The sequence below is a fragment of the Lepisosteus oculatus genome, chromosome 4, assembly GCF_040954835.1.
Source record: "Lepisosteus oculatus isolate fLepOcu1 chromosome 4, fLepOcu1.hap2, whole genome shotgun sequence".
Taxonomy (NCBI): domain Eukaryota; kingdom Metazoa; phylum Chordata; class Actinopteri; order Semionotiformes; family Lepisosteidae; genus Lepisosteus; species Lepisosteus oculatus.
In genome coordinates this window covers 49608958-49635369 of record NC_090699.1, presented here as the reverse complement: position 1 = coordinate 49635369, position 26412 = coordinate 49608958, and the positions used below count along the sequence as shown (strand labels likewise).

Genomic DNA, 26412 nt, shown 5'->3' with positions numbered 1-26412 from the left:
TATGATGTGATGCACTGTGGGAAAGGCAGAGCTGCTGAAAACACAGCTGAAAGGAGTCCACAGCCACCATTGTCAATCAGGGGTTTACTGTAAAACCATGGGGCAGAGTCAAGCATGACATCATTCTTGGAAGAGACTGGGGCTAAAATCATATTTTCAGTTTCCGCTTGTGAATCTAGCAGTGTAGCTGCGAGTATCTACTCACAGATGTGTGATTTTACCCAGGATTCTTTTGCTATCTGTACATTAACTGGACTGGGACTCAAACAGGAGCAGGGTTCCAAAAGATAAAACAGACCAATGAAGTGGCAACAAAGAAATCACCAGGGTGAAAGTTTTCAGTGCTCTTTAACTTTAAGAAATGAAAGTATGAGTTTTAACGTTTGCTCTTCAGGGGCAGTGTCCACATACATTATCTTGAAGGGGTAAGCTTGAGAAATACAACGACGTGCAGAGTGACGCATGTCTCTTGCCAAATGTGATTTGGTATTCAAAAGCAGGACCCCAGCGGGAGGTAATGAGAAATCAGTTACATCTGTTATATTCTTGTTTTCCACACTCTAACTGGAAAATGATGCATTTCAGTTGGAAACAAAGACTGAAAACGTCCATGTGGCTGTTGAAAATAGAACATTTTAGATAAAAACACCTGGTCAGTGTGAGGAAACCGTGATGTCAGGGTCTGTCATGGCCGGGCTCGGTTTACTTCTCCATCTTATCTCCCTGTTGTAGACAGAGGTTAGGTGCTGAGGTGTTCCAGTGTGGCTGCAGTAAACCCGCTGACAGGAAAGACAAGTCCTTTCAGCAGGACTTGTACTTCACCTGTGGAATGAGCTAAACCACATGTCTTCACACTAATACACTTAAGCTGCTGCTTGGTTTAGACTTTTATTAACTAGTTTTACTTTTTGTTACTATTTACCTAGATAGTTTCAAACTATAGCAATGCAGTCGCCATTTGTTTAATTTTCAATGAAACAACTTTTCCTGAAACTTATGTGAATGTACTATTCTGTCAGAATATATCATTTTTTAAAAAGCAGATCTCTTTTGTTTGTAAAAATAAGATTTAAACATCCTGTTTTTTACTTCCAGAGATTTAGACAGCAAGACCTAATTCCAGTTTAGTGTGCGTAAAGATTATTAACAGTTAGCACTATGGCAAAGACATATATGTTTGTTTCCTAATGCAGTCTAAAAGATGTAATGTTTATGTGGGTTTTTCTGGCTGTCTGTGAACTTGGCACAGCACTTTGATGGAAAGCCTGGGGTTGTCTTTTATTAGGGACCATCCTAGACACTTGTTGTTCTTGCTTTGATCTAGTTATTGTGTAGTTCATGAAGCAGATAAGCTGATCTTGGTGTAAACCGGCTAATCTTCAAGATCTGTAGCTTTAGCTAGCTTAATGGGAATAATGGGTTCAAATGGTAGTGAACATAAGAGATCCTACTGACTGGAGTGCAGAAGAGGTGACAATAATCATGAAAACAAAAGCAAATTTTGCAGTGCTCTGGAAAATTGTCCTTTATTAATGGAGATGTGTTGTTCTTTTTTAATTTGAAATCTAAATTTATTTTTATTTTGTCAATTGCAGGGAGTTTGAAAAAGCAATGAAACAAGTTTTTAATGTTTAACGACAAGTGTTCTTGATCACTGACTTTTGTTTCTCATGTGGCTTCTCTCTTTGTTCATTTTAGAGAGCGGCTCAGGGGACTGTCATGGTCAATAACCCAGCTCTGGATAGATAAGAGAAGTTAGGAGTTTGAGAGATTCAAATCAAAAAGCTGAACATGCTTTTTGTTTTATTGTTTTAGAAAGTAATAAACACCATAAACTGTTCTGGAAAGCTAAAGTTGTAATCCATGTCAAATGGATTTATTATTAGTCATGTCGGTCTGGGGGGTGGGGGTGGGAGGGGAAAAAGGTTTTGACTGACTACTTAGGAAACCCATTGTGCTGTCTGAGGTACAGCACAATTCTGCTTTATTCCACCATTGACATTATTTTACTCCAAAGGTCACCAGCTGTTAAAACTGCCCCCACCCTTTTATTAATGCAGACTCAGTGCACAGTGACCACAACAATCCACTTGTCTGCAGGAATCCATCCCCTCTGTGTGAGCTGCCCTCCTGCTGGGTCTGGCACATTCTCAGGCCCTCTGCAGATAAATTACATCTCTGTTTACTCAGGTGGACGGGGTTCAACAGGAAAACAGCAAAAGAAAGAGCTAGACTTAAAACCAGAAGCAGTTTGAACAGTAAACACAGGAAAATGATCTTCCCTGTACTGGGACATTTGAAGGAGGAGAAACGGTAGCAGAATGAATTACTAGGTCCCTGTAAGAGAACTAGTGAGCATCTTTCCACTACCTATGCATCTGGAGAGCCTAAAGTATTGTCTGAACCATAGCAGATGCGAACAGATTGACTAAAGAGTCTTCTTTGTGTGTGTGTAGGGTTTGAGTAGAATTCTGCTAAGAATAACGCTTTGTGTACCCAATGAAGTGTGAGCAGTTTGAAACTAAACAGCATCAAGCAAGCCATTTTAAAAGCAAGGCTTATGCTGTGTAGTTCCTTTTAAGTTTTGTGAAACACTCCTCCAGTCCAGGTTGGTTTAATCTGTTGAATCTAGTAGGCTGTCTTTGTTTTCTTTAGTATTTGGTGGGTGTCAAATCAGAATGTGGTGGAATTATATTATTAGGTCGCAGTATCACACTGTCAGCGCTGGCAGTATCGCTGCCAGGGGTCGATGGGAAGCGCGTCATGTGCCCCATCTGTGATAACTGTCTTGATTCTCATGAGGATGGCAGGGGCCCGCAGGGAATCGGAGGTCAGTTTGGAGGGGAGGTGGTGCTGTAACTCTACCTGATGTCTCGGGGATCTGCCGGCTGTGGAATGTTTGTTACGTGTCATGTAACACCAGCTTTGATCTCCGTTCCTGTAATTCTTGGGCACGGCTTTCCTGAGAGACACTGGACCCCGTTTGTCCTTCGGTAGCTGCCGACTATAACTCTTTGTGTCAGGAGTTGAGGATTGGTGTAGTTCAGGAGTTGACACGGCGAAACTGCAGGTTTTATTTGTGTGGGTGTGTGTGTAGTCCATCAACAAAAACAAAAAGGAAATGTCCGAAAATCCAAGCAGGAGAGGGATCAAGTGCTATTCCGTTGTGCTCGGACAGATGGAAATGAATATTCGACGATGGGAGCATGCCCTCTTGTTGCTCCTGTGGAGAGATTTTTTTTACAGGAGTAAATCATTCTGCCGTTCATCAGATTTCCTCTTGTGATATGTGATGGACTGGTTCTGAGTTCTAATGATTTGTAAACAGAGATGTGTACTTGAAATTACACTCCAGCTGTAAATATTGTTCTTTTCAAGCTTTCAGACCTTTTCCACTTTGTAGTAATACACAATAGTTGCTAAAAACAGCAGCTACAAATCTTAAACGTGCAGGAGAACAGTGGCCATGTTACATCCCATCCCATAAAGTACATCTTCCAAAGTGTTTCAGAGAGTGTAAACCCAACACTGATGACTTTTTACTCAATAATGTGAATTTACCAATTTCTTCCTTGGCCTACTGATAATTTTATTTTTTACATTGATGTTTTTGCTATTTATTCTAATATTGTAGTGAAGCTAAAGGAAAAGCCCAAATGAGTAAAAATTCCTGCACTGATTTGATACCAAATAAAAATTAATAATTACATTTGGAAGCATAGAAAGTACCTCAACAAAAGAAATCAAAGTCCTGTTGTAACTTTCTTTGAAGTGAGTGTCCACTCTGTGTCCAGTTGCTCTAAAGAGTGAACTCTTTTGTATATGTGGGTTTGCTTGCTGTAGACACCCTTACACAAACACACCTCAAGGTTCCAGTAGCTTTAGCAACAAATGAAAAGCTAGGGCCGTATGTGTTGAAATCCGGTGTGCTGGACATTTATCCAGATCGTAGGCCTCTCAGAAGTCTCCCAAGCAGAAGAAAGTGTTGAGTATAGATAAATAGCTTAAAACAAGCTAGAGCTGCTCTTCACTTGAGTGTGTTTGTTGACACAAGACCTTACTCTGGCTGGCGTATTTTAGTTGAAAGTTCTTTGATTGGTCCAAGAGAGGTCAACTCCTGATTGCAGCGAGGCTACAAACTGATTTTCAGCTGTGGTGTGAAACGGGAGGGGATTCTTATGTATACTTCATCACAAGATTAAGGGTTCTTAGCTTAGCTGTTTGTATGAAGCACTGACTAATCACATCCTTTATGTGCCAGAAGATAAAACAGTTCTAAAAAGATGCAAAAATTGATATTTTAACTTATTTCCACCAATTTGAAGCACTGTACTAACCATCTGATGACAGAGATCTTACACATGTACAGTCTGAATACTGTAAAGCTGGAAAAAGAAGGGAAAGTTTGGAACTAGGCAATTGTAACTGTATTAACTCTAAAGGAAGTGCTGAGCAGTAAGTTTTTAGAAGTATTTATAACAATCTTCATGTGTCAATGTGTTTCCTGTTGTCTTCCTAAGGCACCACAACAAGATCAGGAACATTGAAGCTGATCAGCTGAAGGTCTTCACGTCCTTGGAAACACTGGACTTGAACAATAACAACATCACTGAAATAAGGAACAACTGCTTGCCTTCTGGACTGCAAATTAAAAATCTGTATGTTGCTTGATTTTTTTCTGGACCAGTTAGAAGTGAGATGCTATTAAGTTTAACTCCCTCTTTAAAAAATATTTCCTCCAAACTGAAATACTATTTTAGCCATCTGCCGACAGAGATCTTGCTGATGTATTAAATAAACACTATAAATATTTTCTGGCTGAAAACAATACAGTTTCACAAATTTTGCACTTTTCTTACAGTGATATAAATATTTTGGAGTAAATTTGCCTCTGTGAATTTTCATTGTTGCAGGTACCTTGGCAGCAACAGAATTAGTACTCTTGAAGGTAAAGCCTTTGATAATCTGTCGCAGTCTTTGCAAGTCCTTCGTTTAAGCAAAAATTGGATTGAAAAACTCCCCGTCAAAGGATTCCAGCTACCCCAGTTAACACAACTGTGAGTAACACTTTCTGTATGTATACACTATATAAATGTGGATTTAATAATTATGTCTTTAAGATACTTATTTTTTTTTTCTTGTGGGTGGGGGCTATATTTGTTTGCATTCATCAGAATGACCAGAGAAACAGGACAATAAAACCAAACACGGAAAAAAAATGATTTCTGGGCTTTAGGTTAAGTTAATTTTGTATGTTTTTGAAGGACTTCATTTTTCTGTGTTTTTTCCAGGTGTATATTTTCCCTAGAATACACCTATTTATAGAAAGACACATCTATGTCTCATCCCATGCATGAAATAGATCATTTGTAATGAAAATCTTTTCCGTTGACAGAGAGTCAGAGAGTTTCTTTTCTCTTAAAACCTTCTGTCTGCTTTCTGGTAACTAAAACACTGTTACCCAGGTGGTCAAGCAAGTATCGTATCACCAGCCAATTGTGAACATGAGGTAGGCCACACAAAGAAGCCTCAGAGATGTTTATTGTCAGGATGCTCAAAGGCTTTGATATGAAAACCTAATTTCCTCCAGGTGCAGATAGGTGATGAGATAAGATGAGTGCCTGGAAAAATAAGACGTGTTTTTAAATGGGGAGAAAAAATGTACGTGTTCAATATTGTTGGGTTTTTTTTTTCATCCTTTATTCCAGCGAGCTGAATCGGAATAAGCTACGTCTAATCGAGGGCCTGACTTTTCAAGGCCTGGACAGTCTGGAAGTGCTGAAATTGCAGCGAAACAACATCAGCAAGCTCACTGATGGTGCCTTCTGGGGGCTTGGAAAGATGAAAGTGCTGTAAGTCTCTTCAGAAGTGTGCGCCATTTGCACAGCTGCGTTTGAAGCTACCAGGTCAAAGTATTGTGCTCAAGAAGGGTAGCGGTGGTCTTCATTTTGGTGCCTTCAACTCATGACTAACTAGGTTCAGAGCAACTAACCATTGCTCTAGCCCACCCTGCTAGCTATGACAAGTTCAGAAAATGCTAATAGGGTGTTAGAAATAGAAATTCAGAAGTGAAGAGCAGCCATTTATGTATGGACTCTTCAAGAAAAGGCTGATCATTTTAATTTATCAGTCACAGCTCTGGGTTTGGTACCATTTAATTAGTAAATTATATTTTTTGTCCCACCTGGCATTTAGAATATGGCCACAGCAGCAATGAACATTAAAAACTTCGAAACAGCAAGTACTTGAAGAGGACATGTATCGTATAAAAAACTGTTTTTATACCAAGAAAAGAAGCACCCAATCTTGTATGTTTTGAAGCTTCGATAAAATGTATACAGTAGCACCTTAGAGAGAGGTTATGAACGTGGCTGCTCAGCCGCCCTCTTGCTCAGAATCGCGAGTGTGGAGTTATACATTTGAGGTAAAAAAGAAGTTCCAGAAAGCTAGAAAATATTAATTCATCTTCCTGCTGAAGTTTCTCTTTATTTTAGTAGGGGTGCTTTACCACTTGTAAGAGCAGTAGCAGCAACCAGGGTTGCCATGGAGGTCTGCCTTCTTAGTACGGACAAGGCCTAGCCTCGCTCAGATTTTTTAGATCTGACGAGATCAGATTACAAAGTAGTAGGTATTTGAAAAGCCACAAGCTCTGGAGTGGTGCCCATGAGGGTCAGCTATGATGAGAGCAGAGGAGCGACCCTCTCTAATGTGAATGCAAGCCTGTGTGCACACAGGAGTTTGCAGGAACTTCAGGTTGGCTTGGACCTGAGTGAATCTTGGCTTCCTAATTCATCAACCCTACACCTTAATGTCACTGAGCCAGCTGGTGGACTTAGGAACTGTCTTAGGGAATCATGGTTGTATTTGGCTAGTCTGGTTACCCAGACTCAGACCTGTGATGTCTACATCATACAAATCAACGTGAAGTTGGAGTAAGTGCCTCTAACCTGTGAGCTGCTTGGAGCCCATATCTCTTCTTGTTGTTGCCAGAAAAATAAAATAAAGTCCTGAGGACCTCGTATATCCATACATGCATACATGTGTGTTTAATTTGTTAAACTGAGAGATCCCCTGACGTCTCACACTCTGTCTGCCCACACTTGTCGATGAGCGATTTTAATCAGAAAACCAAGACGGTTGTTTGGCAGCTGCCTGAGGATACCCAAGCTGTCTTTGTGCCAACCTGCCTGGGTCACACTCTGGCAATTCCCTATTCTTTCCAGGTGGAGACATCAATCCCAATGAGCTGCTTGGGGGAATGTGTCCATTTCTATTCAAACTATTTTTCAGAGGCCTTGATTTGTGGTCCGTTAACCACTTTAGGTTAATCTACTAAAACAGCACCTGTCTTTTTCAAGCTGTTGTTTTTGCAAAGCTTAAAACTCTCATGTGTAAACTGGATGGGGCAATAAAAAAAAACTAAACTTTTTAACAAACATAATTGGAAAAATAATGGATTTTGTTGAGCCCTCTGACCTCCTCCTCTTTGTCTCGGTTTTCTTCAGCCACCTGGATTACAACAGCCTGACAGAGGTGAACAGCGGCTCTCTGTACGGACTCTTCAATCTACTTCATCTCTACCTGAATAACAACTCCATATCCCACATCAACCCAGACGGATGGGGGTTTTGCAAAAAACTCAAGGAGTTGTAAGTGGAACTACACGAAAACCGAAAGAACACGGAACAGAGTTTCTGCCTAATTTCATTCAGGATTACAAGTGATAAACTAGTCACTTCATGTAGGAATTCAGGCAACCCTCTTTTTCTTTCACAGCTAAGCTCTCGTTATCCTATAATGAGGTTACAGGGTACTTTAGTGCTTGAAAAGTCTTATTCGCTCTTAATAAACAAAGGCAGAAAGTATAATCTTGTGTTGGCACAGTTGTCAAAAGTACAGTGTAAATCTTTGAAAGTTCTCAATGAGAGTTAATTGTGCTTTTCCAAGAAGGTCAATATATTTTAGTAGATCTCTTTTTTGAATGTTGTATGAGGCTGAAAGTCATGAGAATCGATGTATAGGTGAAAATATTGTAATCAGCTACTTACTTTGAGTAGTGTACATGTAGGTCTATTTATTGTACCTGTTTAATTTAATTATCATACAAGATACACATAGTAGTTCGATGTTCTCTGCTTGTTTAACCACTAGAAACAATCTGCTGCTTTTAGGTCTTCAACATGGTTTAATTAGACTCCTTCTGAATGACAGATTATATTACAAAGGTGGTGTGACACAATGGCTAAACATGTGAGGTTGCTGTAATGCCTGCAGACAGGTTTTTCACCAAAACAGAGGTGAATTGTTCTTTCCAAATATAGACAATCATCTTATTTCAAGCCCTTTCTAATGCAAACCTCTGTGGAAAAGATTATACTTGTTTAATAAACTTGCTAGAGTCCAGGAGATCAGTACTAGGATCTCCCTGAGAGCAATAACTCCTGCAGTGAAACTTCCCAGCTGCTGGCTTACATTGACAGATCATGCAGAAGCCCCTTATTCTTGAGTCAAAAGGGGATCGTATTGTAGGCAAGGCTTGTTAGTAAGACAGTTGAAAGTTATGCAATCGGCAAAGAACCAATTCTGAGAATGGCTTCTAAAAGACAGGAATCAGTTTTTATGCATTGGCTCAAGAATTTCATCCTGCGATCATGGTCTGATCTGTAGTGGCTGCACTTACTATTGACACAGGCTTTGCTTTCCTAAACACAAAGATGACAAAAGCATGGCTCTGCAGAGAGGTTTTAAAAACAGATCTACTTTTGAGTAATCTCAGAATTGCAATTATGAGGAACAACTTGAATATCACAATTAGGTGATAAGTGGGGGACTGTGATTTAAAAGGAAGCTGTTCTGTTGCTGAAAGAGGTTAGTAAAATCTTTCACAAATCACAGATCTGTACTTTTGCTACTCTGTCAAAGGGACTGTAATAAGCGTACTGTGGTATCAGTTGTGTCTTTACCACTCTTTGCATTCACTTTGAGGTTAAGATGAATCTTCTTATGTGCTGTCATTACGTTTCAAGAAAGGCTATATGGCAGAACATTTTGGAAGTACAGTCCACATGTTTAGCCATTCTGCCTGTAGCCTGAGACCTGTAAAGAACGTATATATTGGATTTAATTTGCTTTAATTGTAGGGAGCTGAGCATTTTCTAATCCTGTTCTACTCAGTTCATGGTCTTCAGTTTCCTGATTTTCTGTTTTTTTTCTCCACTCTTTTCCTCAGAGTTTTGTCCTATAACAGCCTCACACGTCTGGATGAGGGCAGCCTGGCAGTCCTGGGTGACCTGCAAATTCTTCGCCTGAGTCGCAACTCGATCAGCCACATTGCAGAAGGGGCCTTTCGGGGCCTGAGGACGCTGCGTCTCCTGTGAGTACTGCTGAGTACTGCCTTTCCTTCATCACTTAACACAGGAGTCCAGTCCCACAGACTGCTTCTACAGTACTCGACTCTTTTTAAATCAGTAATTAAACTTATTTTTCTTCATGGGTGTATGTTTATTGCTTATATGCTTTAATGACGTTTATGTATCCCACAATGGCAAGTCTCTATAGAGTCATATCTAAGTTGTGCTTTATGTATCTATGAATGACGCAGATGCATTATTTATCTTTAAAAATAGTTGACTTTTTTTAACTGTTTTTGAAAAGCCGTTATTTGGAAATTTATTAAGCACAGGCCAGAAGGACGTTTTTTCCTATGCATTTTCTTTGTTGTTCTTTAGAACACAAATATGAATTTGTCCCAGAAATGCAAAGAATTTCTGTTATATGATGAAGTTTGGAAAATTCTGATCCAAAAGTCAATTCCAGTGGGGTTATCAGAAAAAAACGAGACCTTTAGGATTATATTGTGAACAGCTGTTCAGTTTGACTTTGATACGTGTGATGTAATTCTTTGTTCCGTTTCTTATGTGGTCTTCAAATTTTCTGCCTAGCTAAGAATCGCAGTTGCAACTGGGAACTGCACTCTTGGAATTTCAAAAGGGTTTTTTTTTTGGTTCCCACCAAACTTGGATGCACATGTTCTCAGTCAGTGGTCTTCCCAAGAGAATCTCCTTTTAAAAAGAAAAGAAAAGCATAAAAGCCCTAATGGGACATTTCTCCCATACATTTTACTGCACACTTGAACTCCTCACAGGAGGGGAGCAGTCATAGTGGGGATGTTTGGCAAAGACCTTTTCCCGAAAAGGAAAAAAAAAATCAGTTGTATGCCTGCTGGATGAGGGTTTTCTCACAGTGGGGTGATAATCCAAAGTTTACATAGACCTTTTTATGATGGCTTGATGTTTCTAGTGGAGTGGGTGTGTGGGGAGGGGGGGTGTCCTGTGAGAGGCCTGTGCAGGTTTTCTTCAGTTGAGAACTGTTCTGAGTTAGCTCTGAAACCTTCCTTCACCCATTCAGAGAGAACTCTAATCTAATAATGAGAGAAACTGTCGGGTACTGCACCTGGTGAAAGAGAGCTGGGCATGCTTTAATTAGGACCTATTGTTGCCAGGGGATTGGCGAGCCTGCAGTGGGTGTGAAACTGCTGAAATGCAGAGCTATTCAAATAGAGGTCAGGCTGTGGGCCCTTGCACTGGCGTGATTAACTAGGCAAGTAGGCATTCAAGCCCAGCCAGCCAGAAAGAATAGGAAATTGGCAGCAAAGAAGGGAAAAGAATACAAAAAAGTAGAAAAGGACCCTTTAAAAAAAAAATCAAAGGGTTTGTGATGTTAAAAAGAGTTTTCCTTCAGATAGTACAGGGAAAAAAAAGTCACAGAGAAGAGAAGGGTCTTTCTTTTCATTTCAGAATGCCATCCATTTACAAAAAACAGCATGTGTGGGGAAGTTAGTTAAGACCACAGTATAATGGTGTTTATGCATTACCTCCAGGCTTTCATAAGAGAAAAGAAACCTGAAAAACAAAGATACAACTACAGCTAAAGAAATTTGAAAGAGGGGTGTAGGAATTGGCCCTTCATGTAGGCATATTGTGAGTCCTTTTATCAATATACATGCAAAGGATTTAAGGTTTTGCTTTATTTCCAAAAATAAAATATGAATACAGTTTCAGTTGCCTATCGATACTGTAGTTTAAGGATTTTTTAAATTTACATTTTTTAATTTGTTTAGACATAATTAGCATTTCTACTGTGATGTGTTTAGCACCATGTATATGTAAATAAAATCACTAACTGACAATACTTTCAAAGTGAACATTGAACACCCTTTTTGTTTTGCAAAATAATTTGTTTGAAAGTAGAGGGTGGAGGAAAGTTAAAGCAGAACGACATTTTTGGTATCTGAACAGGTGAGGGGAGGGACTGAAATCTTTACTGTGAGTTTCCAAAACTGCAGCGCTATTTATCCTGAGGTTCTGTTGGAACGATGCGAGACTGCAAGGCAGCTTGTTGAATTCTCCTTTCTTCTTCTCCCCAGGGAGCTGGACCATAATGATATCTCGGGGACAATAGAAGATACTAATGGGGCCTTCACAGGACTGGACAGTTTGAGCAAGCTGTGAGTGTCTTGCTGTTTGACGTCTCTTTGAGCCTGTGAGACTGTGACTTGTCCTCTATTGTTCTTAGGCCTTGAGTCAGGATGACTTTGGGGTGAATTAAATCATCTGGCCGGGCCTGTGGAAAATCTCAAACTCCTGATTCTGACTGGAAACACTGAAAGCCCCTGTACTGGCCTAGTTCATGTTGCCCAGTCAGTGCCAGGATGTCTGAGTATTGTTTTCTGGAAAATTAGAATTCTAAATTCTATAGAATAATTATTTTACTAGGTATGTCTAAAATTATTACAGTGCCATTGTTATTTGTTCAGATATACTGTTCAGTGCTGTGGGCTGAAGCATTAAACTCTGAAAAGAGTATTAATATATTTTCATTTAGCAGCCAAAGATGTAGAAGTGTGTTTTTAAGTTGCACAGGTTTGACTCTGTAAGCAGGGAACATTTCCTGTTTATTTAAGGTTCACTGTATAGGTTTTACTATTTTAACATTTCTTATTCTTGGGTGTGTTTGTTATAGATGGTATAGATGCACTGCACATAGTCCTAAGCTGTACTCAAAATCCTGAAAAAAAAACCCATTTAAATGCAATTTTATTATAAGTAAACATAGATGCCTGTTAATTGCTTTCTGTGTTCGACCTGAAGAAGGGGAGAGTATTTAAAGTGATAACTGTTGGTTTTTATCTGTTTATTTTGTGTGTGTGTAATAATTATAACTCAAAAGCTGTCTCAAATCAATTGCATTAATCACAGTGGGGGAGTGTTGTTTTTTGGCCTTGGAGACAAGAAGGGGATTTTTATCCAACATTTCCATTTTTGGAAAAAATATTTAATTAGCAAGTCTTCTCAGGAATATATATTAAATTGCTAAGCACTCACATTTTGTGGCCAGTTAGGGACAATTAAGTAAATTAGCACAGTCTCTTCAGATTTTAAGGCCTATGTTTTATTTTAGTATTTTGTGCACATAGAAACAGTGATAAGTGCCAAGCCTAATTAGAAGTGAGTCTTTTTATCTTAGTACTGCAGTGTGCACTTGTGTTTTGAAATATAAGTAGGAATGCAGCATCAAAAGAAGTTCAGGTAAACAGCACTTCAGTCCCTATTGATTACATGTGTCCCACTGCACATATTAATAGAGCAAATGTCCTGTTTTTGAAATGGTCACAAGACCTTCGTGCCTTTCATTTTTGTCATAACTCTTGAGAAGCGGATATAAAAAAATAATTAATCATCACCTCTGCCTCACTGAAGATGTGAGAACCAGGCGCTTTGATCTAGAGGGGATTAGCCAGTGAAAGGATAGTCATGCACCCAAGCAATGAGAGTGTTATTCAGGGAAGAGAAGGTGCTAAATGAGTGAGTGGATAAGGCCGGCAACATCAAACAGGCTTTGTGAGCTCTGTCTCAACGCTTTCCAAGTGAGGAGCAAGTGGGGCGGTTTTAATGTGCTGTCCTGGCAAATGCCTCAGGAATCAAGAAAAAGACATAATTTATAGATGCAGGAAAGCCAGTGACTACCAATTGAAGGCGTGAAAGACAAACGGGAATATGAATATATTGACTGTTGCATATTATATTTCTGGAAATGCAGAAATAGTACCTGATTTTACATAATAAGTTATCATTAAATAATTATATTCAAATATCAAATATAAAATATGATATGTAGCATTCGACCCACTACAATTATGAAATTTATAGAAAATCTGCTTGTGCCTGCTGTTCATTTGCCATACCAACTTTGCTATATCTTATTTTCCTTCTTCTTATGTAAATATTTATATTTAGAGCAATTATTTTCAAAGTATTTGCTGGCAGCCAGTATTTAGGGGCACTGCAACCATTTAAATAAATTAAACTAAAAAATTACACGACTTGAGCACAAATGACGTCCAAAATAAAGAATTCTGTTAACATTTTAACTAATGTCTTAGTTACAGTTTTCTGGCAGCCTGGAGCTAGAGGACAATTTCTAAAGAGAAAGCAGCCGCAATTTGGCTCTGAATTCTAGCCCTTACATGGTATAAAGTGTCCTGGCCTTTATGCTAGATTTGCAGTGTGTTATGATGTGACTTCTTCAGACACACACAAACAGTAATTCTCTAAAAAAGTGTAAAGACAAGGCAGGGGAGCTAAAAGAAATGTCTAATGAGTTACCTTTCTGTATAAAGCAGAAAGCTGGTATTCCTTTTTTTAAAAAAAAAACCTTGGGAGCAGAAGTGCCTTCTACTGCTAAACAAAAACCTGAAGATTTAGTCCTTAAAGTCAGGCATTTCGAAAACGGGTAGGCCTTTAGAATGGTAATTTGTTTCCTATTAAATATGCGTCTTTAGAAAGTTACCATGAAATTGGCTGCTAGCCAGTTTGAGCCTGGATTGCCAGAGGGGAGGCTTAGTGCAGATGTCTTTCTCAGGTTGGGACAGATCTAGTTTGGCTGAGCCCCTGGCTACCCATACTGAAGCCCCAACCTTTATGGGAAGTCAAATCCAGCATAGCCATATTAAACAGTTGAGATATGAGGAAGAGGCAAGAAGAAGCCCTGCGTCTTGTAGAAATTTGGTTTTAGAGAGACATAAATTTAGGAAAGAACATGCACAAACATTTTCCCTCTTAAAGTTTTTTTTTTTCTGGTAGCTGTTTAAGTATTTTTTTTTGTTGTTGTTTTTTTCTGAATCATAACTGATCATTTAGCAGAACTGAGAATCAGTTTGTGCAAGGGCAAAAGTGCCATGTTCCTCAAAGACTACATATCTATGGTTGATTTACTATATAAATATTGTTAATTTAATGCACTCCTCTGCTCTCTTGATGTAGTCTGTGTCTAACCAACTTCCTTCTCCAAAAAAATGTCTTGAGTGATGAAAGGTTGTTTATTTTTAAATATAAAATGAAAGCTGTGGTATTTGGACTTTTTTGTTGCAAGTAATCCCTATCCATTAAAACAGCTTCTGGTCTGTTTAAAAGCAAGTAAGGATTGTTTGGTGCAGGCTGCTTCTGTTTCTAAGCTGATGTTTGTAGATTGGAAAATGATATAAGGCGCAGAGAGCAGTTGCTCAGCACCAAATCCACTTTTAAGGAACAGGAAAAAGCAGAAAGTCCAAGCTCCTGCCAGAATCCAGTCCTCTAGGAAAGATAGTTTGTCTTTTGAGGCAGGGGGTCTCGAATCCCTGAATCCCAGGCTTGTTTTTCCTGCGCAGGGAACGTCGTTTAACAATTGAACTGGGTCAGACCTTTAAAAATTGTGAAACTGCTTGTTCTCGGCTTGAACTCCTAAATCGACAGGGGCACTTCTATTACTTTATAAGCTGTGCAGAAACCTGTCTGTCTCTCTTGTGACCGGCTACTTTCAGGCGGTGCCCTGTCATCATTATTAAATTCTAATAAAGATAAAAGTCTTTCTTTTGAAGAGCAGCATAGGGCCAAAATACTTCACCCTCCTAATCTCCACAGTTCAGATTTCGAACACTTCAAACTGGTCTCTTATCAGATTCAGCCTAACTAATTGTGCTTCTTATTCCCTTCCACCTCCCCCTCCCCACCCCCGCCTGCTCTCCTATTTATCTGGACCCTACATGTTTGGAAACTGCAGAACTCTGTTTGGAAACAAGATCAAATCGGTGGCCAGGAAAGCATTCTCCGGCCTAGAGGCCCTCGAGCACCTGTGAGTATCCCAGAATGCCCTGTGTTTCAAGGGGAGCTGCCAAAAGTAGCTGCTTGAGAGGGCTGCTAGCAATTTAATAGCGTCTTTGTAAACTGAGAAGACCGGCCATTTGTGGAGGCCAGCTGCTTCCTTCTTCTTATAGTCAGTTTCAACTTTGGCCTTTTTTCCTGGTGCAGGGAACAAAGCTATTGAGCATATGGTCAGTTTCGTAGAAGAAATGGAATTTAATTTTTTTCACAGGCTCAGATTATTTAAAAATCCGGTTCTAGACTTTGATATTTCTTAAATGTTTAAGCAAGCCACATCTTTGTCCTTATTTAAACAATGTTCTCTGTCTACAGGTATTTGCATTTTAAAGGAATGCTTCAAATAGGAACAAAAATGTCATCTAACAGAAAGATTGGATAATGTATCCTGACGGAAAATTAAAAAATGTTTATATGAATAAGTCCAGAAAACATCAGGGTTATATTTATTCACATCACAGTATTTTGATTGTTGGTGCATTACAGTAGATTGCACTAACAGGACACTCGTATAGTGGGCTGTGTGGTTCTTGTTCATGGGTAGAGATTCTCAAGAGCAATTTCTTGGAGATTTCCGTGGCAGGTGGAACCAGGTGTCCAAACAAGTACCTAACCAAAATGTCCTGGTATTTGTTGGACAATCGCAGTACATGTAGATGTCTTTAAAAATTTTTACAATAGCCCCTCTCCCATATTTCACAGTGGGCAGGAGTATTCTCAACATGAGCACCACAATTTGTAACACTGATGAGCATCTCCAAAAGTTCAGTTTTGATCACATTTGACCATAAGAAAATTTTGACAATTTTGAGTCTCTTTCTAAGCCTCTCTTCCAGAAAACCCTCCTCCGTAGCAACCTGGTCATCAACGCCAGATTCATGCAGGTGTTGTAAAACAGCACTTTGTATCCTAAAAATGGCAGCTCCAACATTGTCTTCTGCTCCTTTTGTCTCATCGCTGGTTGTGGCAAAATACACTTGTGTCCATTTCCTGGCAGGATGGCCACTAAACCTGTAGCCTTTTTAAACAATAAACATTATCATGGAAAGAGCTGGATTCAGCTTTTGTGAATTATTTTTATTTAACGACCTTCTTATTTAATGGAGGTCAAGGGCCATTTGCCTGCAGTCTCTGACCTTAACCCTCATGATGGCGCTACTGCTGGATATCTTTCATGTGTTGTGTGCTTTCATACCCCAGGGGAGGCCTCTATATAGTTCCAAAGTGTTGTACATTGTGTTGCGTTTGTTGCATTTTAATTAAGGAAATAAATAGGTGTAAATAAATGTAGCCCTTGTGTTTTGGAATTCGTCGGATTATAACAAATATTACCGTACATTGTGCTGTGCTCTTACAATTACAGTGCGACACATTTAGAACTGCTTTAAATTAAAAACATTATCCAGTCTGGAACTCTGAGTTGGGATGTTTTTGTTCCTGTTTCAATCGGGGATATGAATAAATATGGTAGGTGCTGTATATTTGGTTTACTGTGAGTTATTGGTCTCAGTTTAATTGATTTTGTGTTCATTTTCTTTGTTTTCTCAATAGAAATCTGGGGAACAATGCAATTCGGTCAGTCCAGCCTGAGGCTTTTTCAAAAATGAAGAAACTCCGGGAGTTGTAAGTAAAAGCCATAATAAAACTGTACTTCAAGCTGTATGTTATGGGGTTGTTAAATACCCAAGGGAATGTTTAACAACCTTTTTGTTTCCTAAAGGGATTTTGTTTGACGTTGAATCCTGTTTAATTCTTAGTGTTCTTCATGTCAAAATGCACTTGCCACTGAAACAGTGTCTCAGTGCCTACAGTGATGTTCTTTCTAGTAAAATGCAGTTTATCTTTTGTCAAATGATACGTGGAATGATAACTGCATTCTATCACAAACTTGTCAACAGCATAAATTTGAAACCTTTATGCAGAGGATAATTAAAACATCTAAACATAATTTTGTACAAAGCTGTTACCTTTTGACTATTGGGATTTTTTTACTTTTGTTTTTGCATTGTGTTCTTAATGTTATTGTGAATTCTGTACAACAATCTTAGGATGCAGGGCTTGAAAAACCACGTACAAAATGCAATTTGATTAAATAATCAGTGAATGAGTTAACTGAAGTGACGAGTTTTCCAGTCCTCTCTCTTATTCAGTAATTGTTTTCTATTTCTTAATAGACACATAAACAGCAACAGTTTCCTGTGCGACTGTAACCTCAAGTGGTTCCCTGAGTGGCTCGTTGAGAAACGTTTGCAGTCGACTGTAATGGCCGTCTGTGCGCACCCCGAGTCTCTGAAAGGCACAAGTGTTTTCCAAGCTCCAGGTCCCAGCTTTGTGTGTGGTAAGTATATGTTTCCAAATGGATGTGTTGCAGCTTTTTAAGTGTGATCCTGTTACACAAAATCTTAAAAAGTATTTGAGCGAGTTGATCCAAAACTAAACGTAAGCATTGGTATGTTGGCTAAATGGACATGACAAGATGCTAAAACAATCCATGCAATGTTTATAAAAAAAATCAAGAATTGGCCTTACATGTTCTGATACAACAAGTAAACTTAACTGTTGCACTCCTTAATACACTGGCGTATGAATATTAAAAATAATAAAAGGGCTGTATGTCAACAGATGGACAGTTTAATACACAAATGTAACCGATTAAAACATACTGCCAGTATAAAATATACTGAGCATCAGAATAAACTTATCGTTCATATCTTCAACAAAGGTATCAAGAAAATAACATTTTTTATAGCAGGTGGGCTGACATGTTATCAAACAGGCATGTCCTGTGTAAATTCATTATGCCGATTAACACAGTTGGTCAGTGGTGGAGGGGATCTACAGTGAAAGTCACAGTAGCGTGTTTTGGAAGCAATACAAGCTGTACATCCTCTTGCAGAGCCTGTTCTTTGAGTCTAAAGGCCACACATTGTCCAGTAGGGCTCAAGTCTGCAGAGAGAATCCAAGACATAATGTTCACATTCTTATGTTACAAGAAAGACATTGTCACAAAAGCAGCACAGGACGTGCGCTGTCCTGCAGGAATGTTGTCATGTCAGCATGAGCCCACAGGAAGGGCAGCAAGTTGGGTCCCAAGACTTGATCAATGCAGCATCGTACAGTCAGGTTGCCATCAATCACTAGACACTCCTCCTCAGACCATCACACTTAGACCTCCTCATCAATTGGTCTGTTGTGCACAACAATTAGCGTGGCAGTCTTCACATCTGTGCTACAGTTGCTGATGTCCATCAGGGTGGTCTACATAAAACCTTGATTCATCTCTAAAAATGACTTGGCCCCATGTTGAGCAAGTGTATGCTGACCTTTTAGTCCTCCAGCATACCAATGGCTGAAAGCCTTGTTTTCTTGATAAGCAGGGCATATTGTTTTTTTTGTGTGTTTTTGTGTGTTCTTCACAAGGCTTGACATTCTATGTGACATCGCCACATCACCTGTGCCCAATCAACACTAACTAATGAGACGATTTAGAGTTTTTGTGACAATTATTCCAAAGCATCATGGTTAGTCTGAAAAGTCAGTTAATCAAATTGATTTCAAAACATTTACTTAATATCCAGTATCCGTGTGATTTATCTTTCTAGATGCATGCTTAAATTTAGCTTTTTTCTTTTGATATTCAATATTATATATTCTTTAACAGAAACTCTAACAAAAACCCTTTACAGAAAGCTTTCTGTATCTTTCTTTTTCTGTATATTGCTTTTGTTTGGAGTGGACTGGTGTGCCAATCTTAACACCACAACATAAACAGGACAATCAGGTTTGCCAACTTGCAAACATGCTGTTATAAAAAGTGTTTCAACATCAAAGACTCAATAAAGTGCCAGCTTCCTTCTGCATCAAAAAGCCTAGAGTTTTTTTCATTACTATACCAGCCGCCTGCCAGTTTAGAGTAGTAGACCCTGCACTACTTTAAATGCTTATTCAATACAATGTGATATCTATTGTATCTAGAGTCGCTTATAAGACGCAGGACTCCAGATAAAGGCTACAGGCTCCCAAGGGCAGCAGGATGTTATAGAGGCCCTACATTTTGGGAAGCAGTGACAAGCTACTGTAACTCAGATGTTGTATGCAGTTTTATTTGTGAGTTATTGTGTGGCTGAGGGGTTCAGTAATTGGAACTGCTCTCTGCTCTCACCTGTGCAAAGCGCCTCTCCAGCTGATTTCTCCAGATTTCAGCCAACCATACTGCACAATAATTTAATTTAGTCCATTCTCGCTTTCTAAATAAATATTCCCAGTATATTCCCTCTGTTTGAAGTAGTCCACTGTTTCAGCATTTGCACTGAATCCATATTCAATTAATCTAATTACTTGCTGGGATTTGTACAACACCACAAGGCTTCCATTAGGTGCAGTAAAGACAATAGCTACACTATATATTAAAAGTGATTTTTTTTATTTACAACTTGGGAATAATTCCAAAATAACAGTTAAACCTTATGTGCTTAATATAGTTCTGTATATTTGTATTCCTCATTCCTCAACTGGATCTATCATTTTGGTTATATAGTCTGAGAAAAGTCAACAAAGTGGCTTTTTATTTAAGTGTCAAAACTAGCAGGGAAGTGCAGTAAATGAGCACAGTGAAGTAGAACCAAAAAATGATTTTCATGGCTTGTGTTTGAACTTAAAGCTGTTGCCACTCGCAAAATATGGCCAGAAAAATAAAACTCCAGCACCTCAATGTTTTTTTTCCACCAAGAAAATTTGAATAAACATTTCTAAGTGGAAAAAGTCTTGTATATTGACCTCCACTGCTCTGGCAACTATCTGTGTGAGAGAACAGAGCTGCGCAGATGGCGTTGTAACAGTCCCGCCCTCTGCAGATGATGTGTCCAAGCCTCAGATCACTGTGCACCCCGAGACGACCATGGCGGTGCTGGGGAAGGACATCCGCTTCACCTGCACGGCCGCCAGCAGCAGCAGCTCGCCTATCACCTTTGCCTGGCGCAAGGACCAGGAGGTCCTGGAGGACGCCGAAATGGAGAACTTCGCGCACATGCGCGCCAAGGACGGGGAGGTGATGGAGTACACCACCATCCTGCACCTGCGGCGCGTCACATTCGCTCACGAGGGCCGCTACCAGTGCATCATCACCAACCACTTTGGCTCCACCTACTCCGGCAAGGCGCGGCTCACTGTCAACGGTATGCACACCTTTTCCGCACTCCCAGGGCTATCCCTGCCTTTCCAACCTTTGCCACCTCACTATGGAGACCTGCAGGAACTGAAAGCCAAAAAATACCCCAAAATAAATAATTGAATAATAAAATCATTTCAATTTTAAATTAAATAATAAGCTTCATTTTACTCCTGAAGAATTAATCTGAAAAAAAAAACACTTTCCTGGAGTGTTTGAATTCTGTATAATGAGGAATTAGAAAGATTGTCTCTTTAAAACCAAGCAAGCCGGTTCAGTCCTGAATGTACTCTTAGTATACTCTCAGTTAAAAAGGCTTCCCCCAAAATAAAGGAATCCAAATAGTTTGGTTTTTAACTCCCTCAGTTGATCCTTTTCCAAAAGTAAAAGTTGTGTTTGTGCTGCAAGTTAAATTTTTTTTTTTTACTTGTTTAATAGGTTCTTTTATGTTGGAATTTGGAACTAATTGATTAACCCTCTTAATGAATGAGATTGCTTCTAAATTACATGCTTTCTGATTTTAGTGCAGATTATAAAGCATTGCCTCAGCATTAGAAAATAGAAGGATTCGTGTTCACTCTCAGTGCTTATGGTTTTATCTCTCTGAACGATATAATCTCATCAGTGCAGCTATTTAAAATGTTTTTATGTAGTTTAGATGAATGGACACACTTGTTCATACACTATAGCCAACACTGTAGCTTGTCTTAAATATGCATTGTAAGTGAGTAGTGAAATCCCACTATTCTTTCCACAGGTCAGGCTTTGTTAAATTTGAAGCGTTCTTGGTTTTCAGTGGATCCTGAGTTTTAAGAAGCCGGTTCGGCCCTTGTCTCACACGTGTTCTCTTGTCTGCACAGTCCTGCCCTCCTTCACCAAGACGCCGAGTGACCTCACCATTCGCACGGGCACCACCGCCCGGCTGGAGTGTGCTGCTGAGGGGCACCCCACGCCCCAGATTGCCTGGCACAAGGATGGGGGCACCGACTTCCCTGCGGCACGGGAACGCCGCATGCATATAATGCCCAATGATGTGGTGTTCTTCATCACAAATGTGAAGATCGAGGACATGGGGGTTTATAGCTGTACAGCCGAGAACACCGCGGGCACCATCGCTGCTAATGCTACACTAACAGTGCTGGGTAAGGGAGCAGCTTCTCAAGCAGACCTATACCATCATGTACTTGGTACCTCAGAGCACTGTGGCGTTATTAATGTTGGTTTTCTTCAGCAGGCAGGCACACACATCTGAGCTGTTCATTGTGCATGTTCTTAAAAGCATAGTTTGCAAGGAGGCTTCATTTGCTTTTGCCAACATACAGTACAATTGCACTCGTAAGATGCAGTTGAAACCTGCACTGAGTGGAACGGCAGCTTAAAGGAGGACAGAGATCGTTCTCACATTGACTGTTTTTTAGTGCAACTGAGAAAATGAAACTGAAAATGCTCAGTGTGATTATTGTCGAGAGCTGTCCAGCCAGCAGCCAGGGTTTATTTGGTTTCCCCCGACTAAATGAGACAAGGGGAGTGTTGTTGTCTGCTTGGATGTGTCGAAGGTGAAGGGTCAATAAACATTGGTGCTTTGGCCTGGAGTCTAATAGTGGGGAATTTGTCAAGCAAACAGTTAATAGTTATTTAACAGAAGGTTTCCAGCTGTGAATATGAGGCTACAAAACAGAAATTAAGAGAAATTATGTTTGTATTCTTCAAGTGGCTGTCTAATTATTAAACTGCCTGTATAAAACCATGGTACTCAAGTGGCTTAGTCAGAATGAAAAGGCTTAGCCAACACTGAACTTGCTTGCATTAGCTATGCATTGTAGGTGATCCAGTGTGTCTTTCATTTACTCCGAGGCTGTCTTCATTGAAATGAGATGTTCTTGTTAAATAACTTGACCATGTAGGCAGTAGACAGAAATATCTTAATCTCCATTTCAAGCAGAGAGGGATGCTGAAGGTTTCTCCTTTCAGTAGGGGAAAGAGCATTTGCGTACCTCTGCTAAGCCATTAGCTCAGAGGAGCTTTTAAGAAGTAAGAATACATTTCAAACTGACAACCTAGAAGGGGATCAAAAATCTAGTGCCTGTTTATAAGTCTACACTGTTTTAGATAATTCTGAGTGAGCCTAAATTGGGAGTAGCTGAAAGGATGTTAGTGTGTGTTTTACCACAGTAGACGTCTCTGCATTTCTGTGGGTTTCGGGATTTCTCACCTGCGCTGGTGCTTTGTGCAGAGACCCCGTACCTGAAGGAGGCCCTGGAGGACCAGAGTGTTCTAGTGGGGGACACGGTGGCACTGCAGTGCAAGGCCTCCGGCAGCCCCCCGCCGCGCATCACCTGGCTCAAAGGGGACGAGCCGCTGAAGCTGAGCGAGCGGCACCACTTCACCCCGGGCAACCAGCTCTTGATCATCCGCAACGTGGAGCCGGAGGACGAAGGGAGGTACACCTGCCTGATGTCCAACACCCTGGGGGCCGAGCGGGCCCACTGCCAGCTCAGCGTGCAGCGCCACAGCGGCTGCGCGGTGGATCCAACCCGGAGGGACAGCACCATGACGGTGGGCATCATCATCATTGCTGTGGTGTGCAGCATCGTCATCACTTCGCTGGTCTGGGTCTGCATCATCTACCAGACCCGCAAGAAGAGCGAGGAATGCAGTGTGACCAACACAGGTGGGTGCCACAACCTTCCCACCCGTAATATTGACAGGCTCCTGCTGGGCAAAACGTGGTGTTTCGCAGCGAATATTTAATACTTTGGCTTTAGAAAAAGTCTAGTGTAGGACAGAACACTATTATACAGCCACTGGCCAACATATTAAGAACCCCCAGGTAAACCACTAGACATGTCTTACTGGAAAGTAAGGATAGGCTGTCTTGAAGAGCATGAGGCACAATTCCATCACCTTTCCAGGCCAGATCCCAGTTCTATCAAACTTGATTGAATCAGTGCAGCTCGCAGCTCAGTTCTGCACACCTCTGCAGCTCCAGCTGTGAAGACCTCAATTCTTAGAAGAACAGAATAGGATTGGTCTGCTAGTATTTCTTTTTAGAAATGTCAATTCCTATTCAAGCCATTCTTGCTGCTCATGGATTTAGTGAGTGTTCTTTGTTCTTGGGGCTCCTGAATGTAGTACTAGATTCCTTAATATAAATTCCAATGAATCTATGTGTTGCGTGGTTTTTCGTCCTCCATTCTAAAATTTTCTTTTTGCTAAAAGTGTTTCTCAGAGCCTGTTGGGAATAACAATTTGTCCTAGTTGACAGCTCTTTGTGGCCTCTGGGCTATTCATTCTATTGCAATGGGAAACAGCGACTCCTTTAAACCAGGAGTCTGTGGCTACAGCACTGCCGCACCCCTCCATGCCTATCAAATGTCTGACAGTCTGCTTTGCTTTGAAAAACAGACGAGACCATCATCCCCGCTGATGTCCCCAGCTACCTCTCCTCCCAGGGAACGTTGTCAGATCGGCAGGAAGTCTGCATCAGAGTGGAAGCCAACAACGGCCCACAGCCAAATGGCCATATTGAAAGCAATGGTAAGGATCTTTTCCCCATGTAGAATTTAACTGCTTTCCTCCTGAAGTCTTTTAAGGAGTCTTAAATCTGGCCTTCGTAATAGATCTTTGATTGATTGCATATTAACTGGCAAAAGTATTTTCCAGTTGCTAAACTGTAACTGGACATCACTGATGTTTGTATCTACTTCCAGGGAAAAATCCCAAATCCCAGAACTGTTTTACAGAAATGGTAAAGATTACAGCCTTAAATTATTTGTACAGTAAAAATTTATTTGAAGACATCAGTGGGGGATTTTCAACAAGGGTTATATCTGTTCTCTCTTTGACATCAAAGCTTTGTTGATCACCCCTCTGGTCTTGCACTGCACAAAGAAGCCCGAGTCTTCCCAGGCCAGATTATTACTATATTAGTTTACTTCATCCAAGACAACAAATCATGAAACTACAAATCCCAGAGAAATCTGGTAATTGTACATTGACTTCAACAATACAAGGCACAGTGAAAGATAGGCAGCAGTTTTCAAAATAGGGAAAAATAACTTGACATGCTAAACTTAGCCTCATCATGCCAAACAGTGTCACATTCATTAGGATCTAACCGAACTACTGGAAGATATCAGAAACCACCAGATACTGGCAATTATATTACACGTAAACATAAAGCATGTTTGCTTGTTTTCCAAGTTATTCTGAAGATGGTATTCTAAACAGGACTTAGACGCACCAATGGTCTCCAGCCACATCCTCAGTGGAGTAAACGCAGTAAAATTTAATAATAATAAATAATTCCTTACACTTTTTCGGACACTCCACTCAAAGTGCTTTACAGGTAATGGAGACTCCCCTCCACCACCACCTGGATGATGCGATGGCAGCCACAGAGCGCCAGTACACTCACCACACACCAGCTATCAGTGGGGAGGAGAACAGAGTGATGATAAGCCAGTTCACAGAGGGGGATTATTAGGAGGCCATGATTGGTAAAGGCCAATGAGAAATTTGGTCAGGACACCAGAGTAACACCCCTACTCTTTTCAAGAAACGTCCTGGGATTTTTAATGACCACAGAGAGTCAGGACCTCAGTTTTACGTCTCATCTGAAGGACAGGGCCTTTTTATAGTATAGTGTCCCTGTCACTATGCTGGGGCATTAGGACCCACACAGACCACAGGGTGAGCACTCCCTACTTCCAGCAGCAGCCTTAGTTTTTCCCAGGAGGTCTCCATCCAGGTACTGACCAGACTCACACCTGCTGAGCTTCATGGGGTTGTCAGTTGTGAGTTGCAGGGTGATATGGTTGCTGGCCAAAGATTATTAACATGTTGTCATTCACTCTTGCACCTTCAATCATGGGTGACCTACCTGCGTCCTGTGAATCACTGGCTGTTTCTTGCACTCCAGGAATATGCCGGATTGATACAAGGGGAAGCCAAGATCTGGAAAACCATGTCGACTTCAGGCCTGCAAAACTCTGCATCAGTGGCCCAGAAGGATGTAATGGAGAAGATGAATGTGAAGTGATGATGGATCCAGAAAAAAATGGTATGCATGAGCATCGATATTAAACTACTTTAAAAATCCTGAAGTTTCCTGTAAATATGATGAGGTTGAATTAATCACTTAAAGATAGGTGCTTAAAGCTAAGGTTTTTTTTTGAAGAATTTCTGGCAGATTCCTTACATAGATTTTTGTTTTGTTTTTGCAATAAATGCATATCTTTATTTGCAGTTAGAAACCATTAACAATCTATCTGTATATTGTTATTGTTATATATTATTATATGCATTGCTGCCACAATTAGCACCATAATTGTGTCATGTTTTTTATTTATTTTAAAGCATTGTTAAATGTTTTTTTGTGTTTGTGCCATTAGGGTATGGTGTACCTGTAGTCTGCACTGATTGCTTGGAAAATGCCAGCAACTCAAGAGACCAAGAGCAAGTCTTCCAAGGGTTCCGAACTTTAGGAAATGCTCAGCACACACCTCGAAGCACAGAGCGCGGTAGACTTGATGTGGACAATTTAGGATCTTCGGATACTCAGCACTGTAACGGGACTGTGAATACTGTGAAGAGAGACGGCCAAGCACCAGTTTATCCCAGCAACCATGACAGGATAGCTTCGTCGGAAAGGCACTATGATAAACAAGGTAAGGAAAACTTACCTTTTCAAATTTCTGCACCCTCCACTCTGAAATCTGCTCCAGCATGGCAGTTTGCTTTACAGTAAAATCCTGAATTTTTGTAGGACTATTTTGTGGAAGGAGTATGATTGGGTTGGAAACTATATGTTGTGGTGCTGGCTGCAACCCTCAGCAGTGTGAAATCACTTGAACACGCACTTCCGTTTAATCATTATGTTCATTTCCCATGACCTCCAAAAATGATCTCTTAATTTTAAATTAAATTAAATTACTACAAAGAAACAATTTTAACTTTCAACTCGGAAAGTGGAAACATTATGGCATTTTGACGCTTGTGACACATAAATGCATCAGAGAATACAGAATCGGATCACCCACTTTGAATAAC

General features: G+C 40.2%; 1 protein-coding gene across 1 annotated transcript in view; it reads left to right on the top strand.

Annotated features, from left to right (window-relative positions):
• The window catches only part of lrig1 (leucine-rich repeats and immunoglobulin-like domains 1), a 54793-nt gene that overhangs the window by 26210 nt on the left and 2171 nt on the right, over positions 1–26412 (top strand). Inside the window, exons 4-18 of the mRNA XM_006630651.3 lie at positions 4521–4658; positions 4914–5057; positions 5709–5852; positions 7506–7649; positions 9230–9373; positions 11426–11506; positions 15097–15168; positions 16746–16817; positions 17369–17532; positions 20048–20368; positions 21222–21503; positions 22595–23032; positions 23767–23898; positions 25283–25423; positions 25755–26030. Of these exons, the coding sequence (XP_006630714.3) occupies positions 4521–4658; positions 4914–5057; positions 5709–5852; positions 7506–7649; positions 9230–9373; positions 11426–11506; positions 15097–15168; positions 16746–16817; positions 17369–17532; positions 20048–20368; positions 21222–21503; positions 22595–23032; positions 23767–23898; positions 25283–25423; positions 25755–26030 (2693 nt within the window). The remainder of the gene's footprint in view (positions 1–4520; positions 4659–4913; positions 5058–5708; positions 5853–7505; positions 7650–9229; positions 9374–11425; positions 11507–15096; positions 15169–16745; positions 16818–17368; positions 17533–20047; positions 20369–21221; positions 21504–22594; positions 23033–23766; positions 23899–25282; positions 25424–25754; positions 26031–26412) is intronic.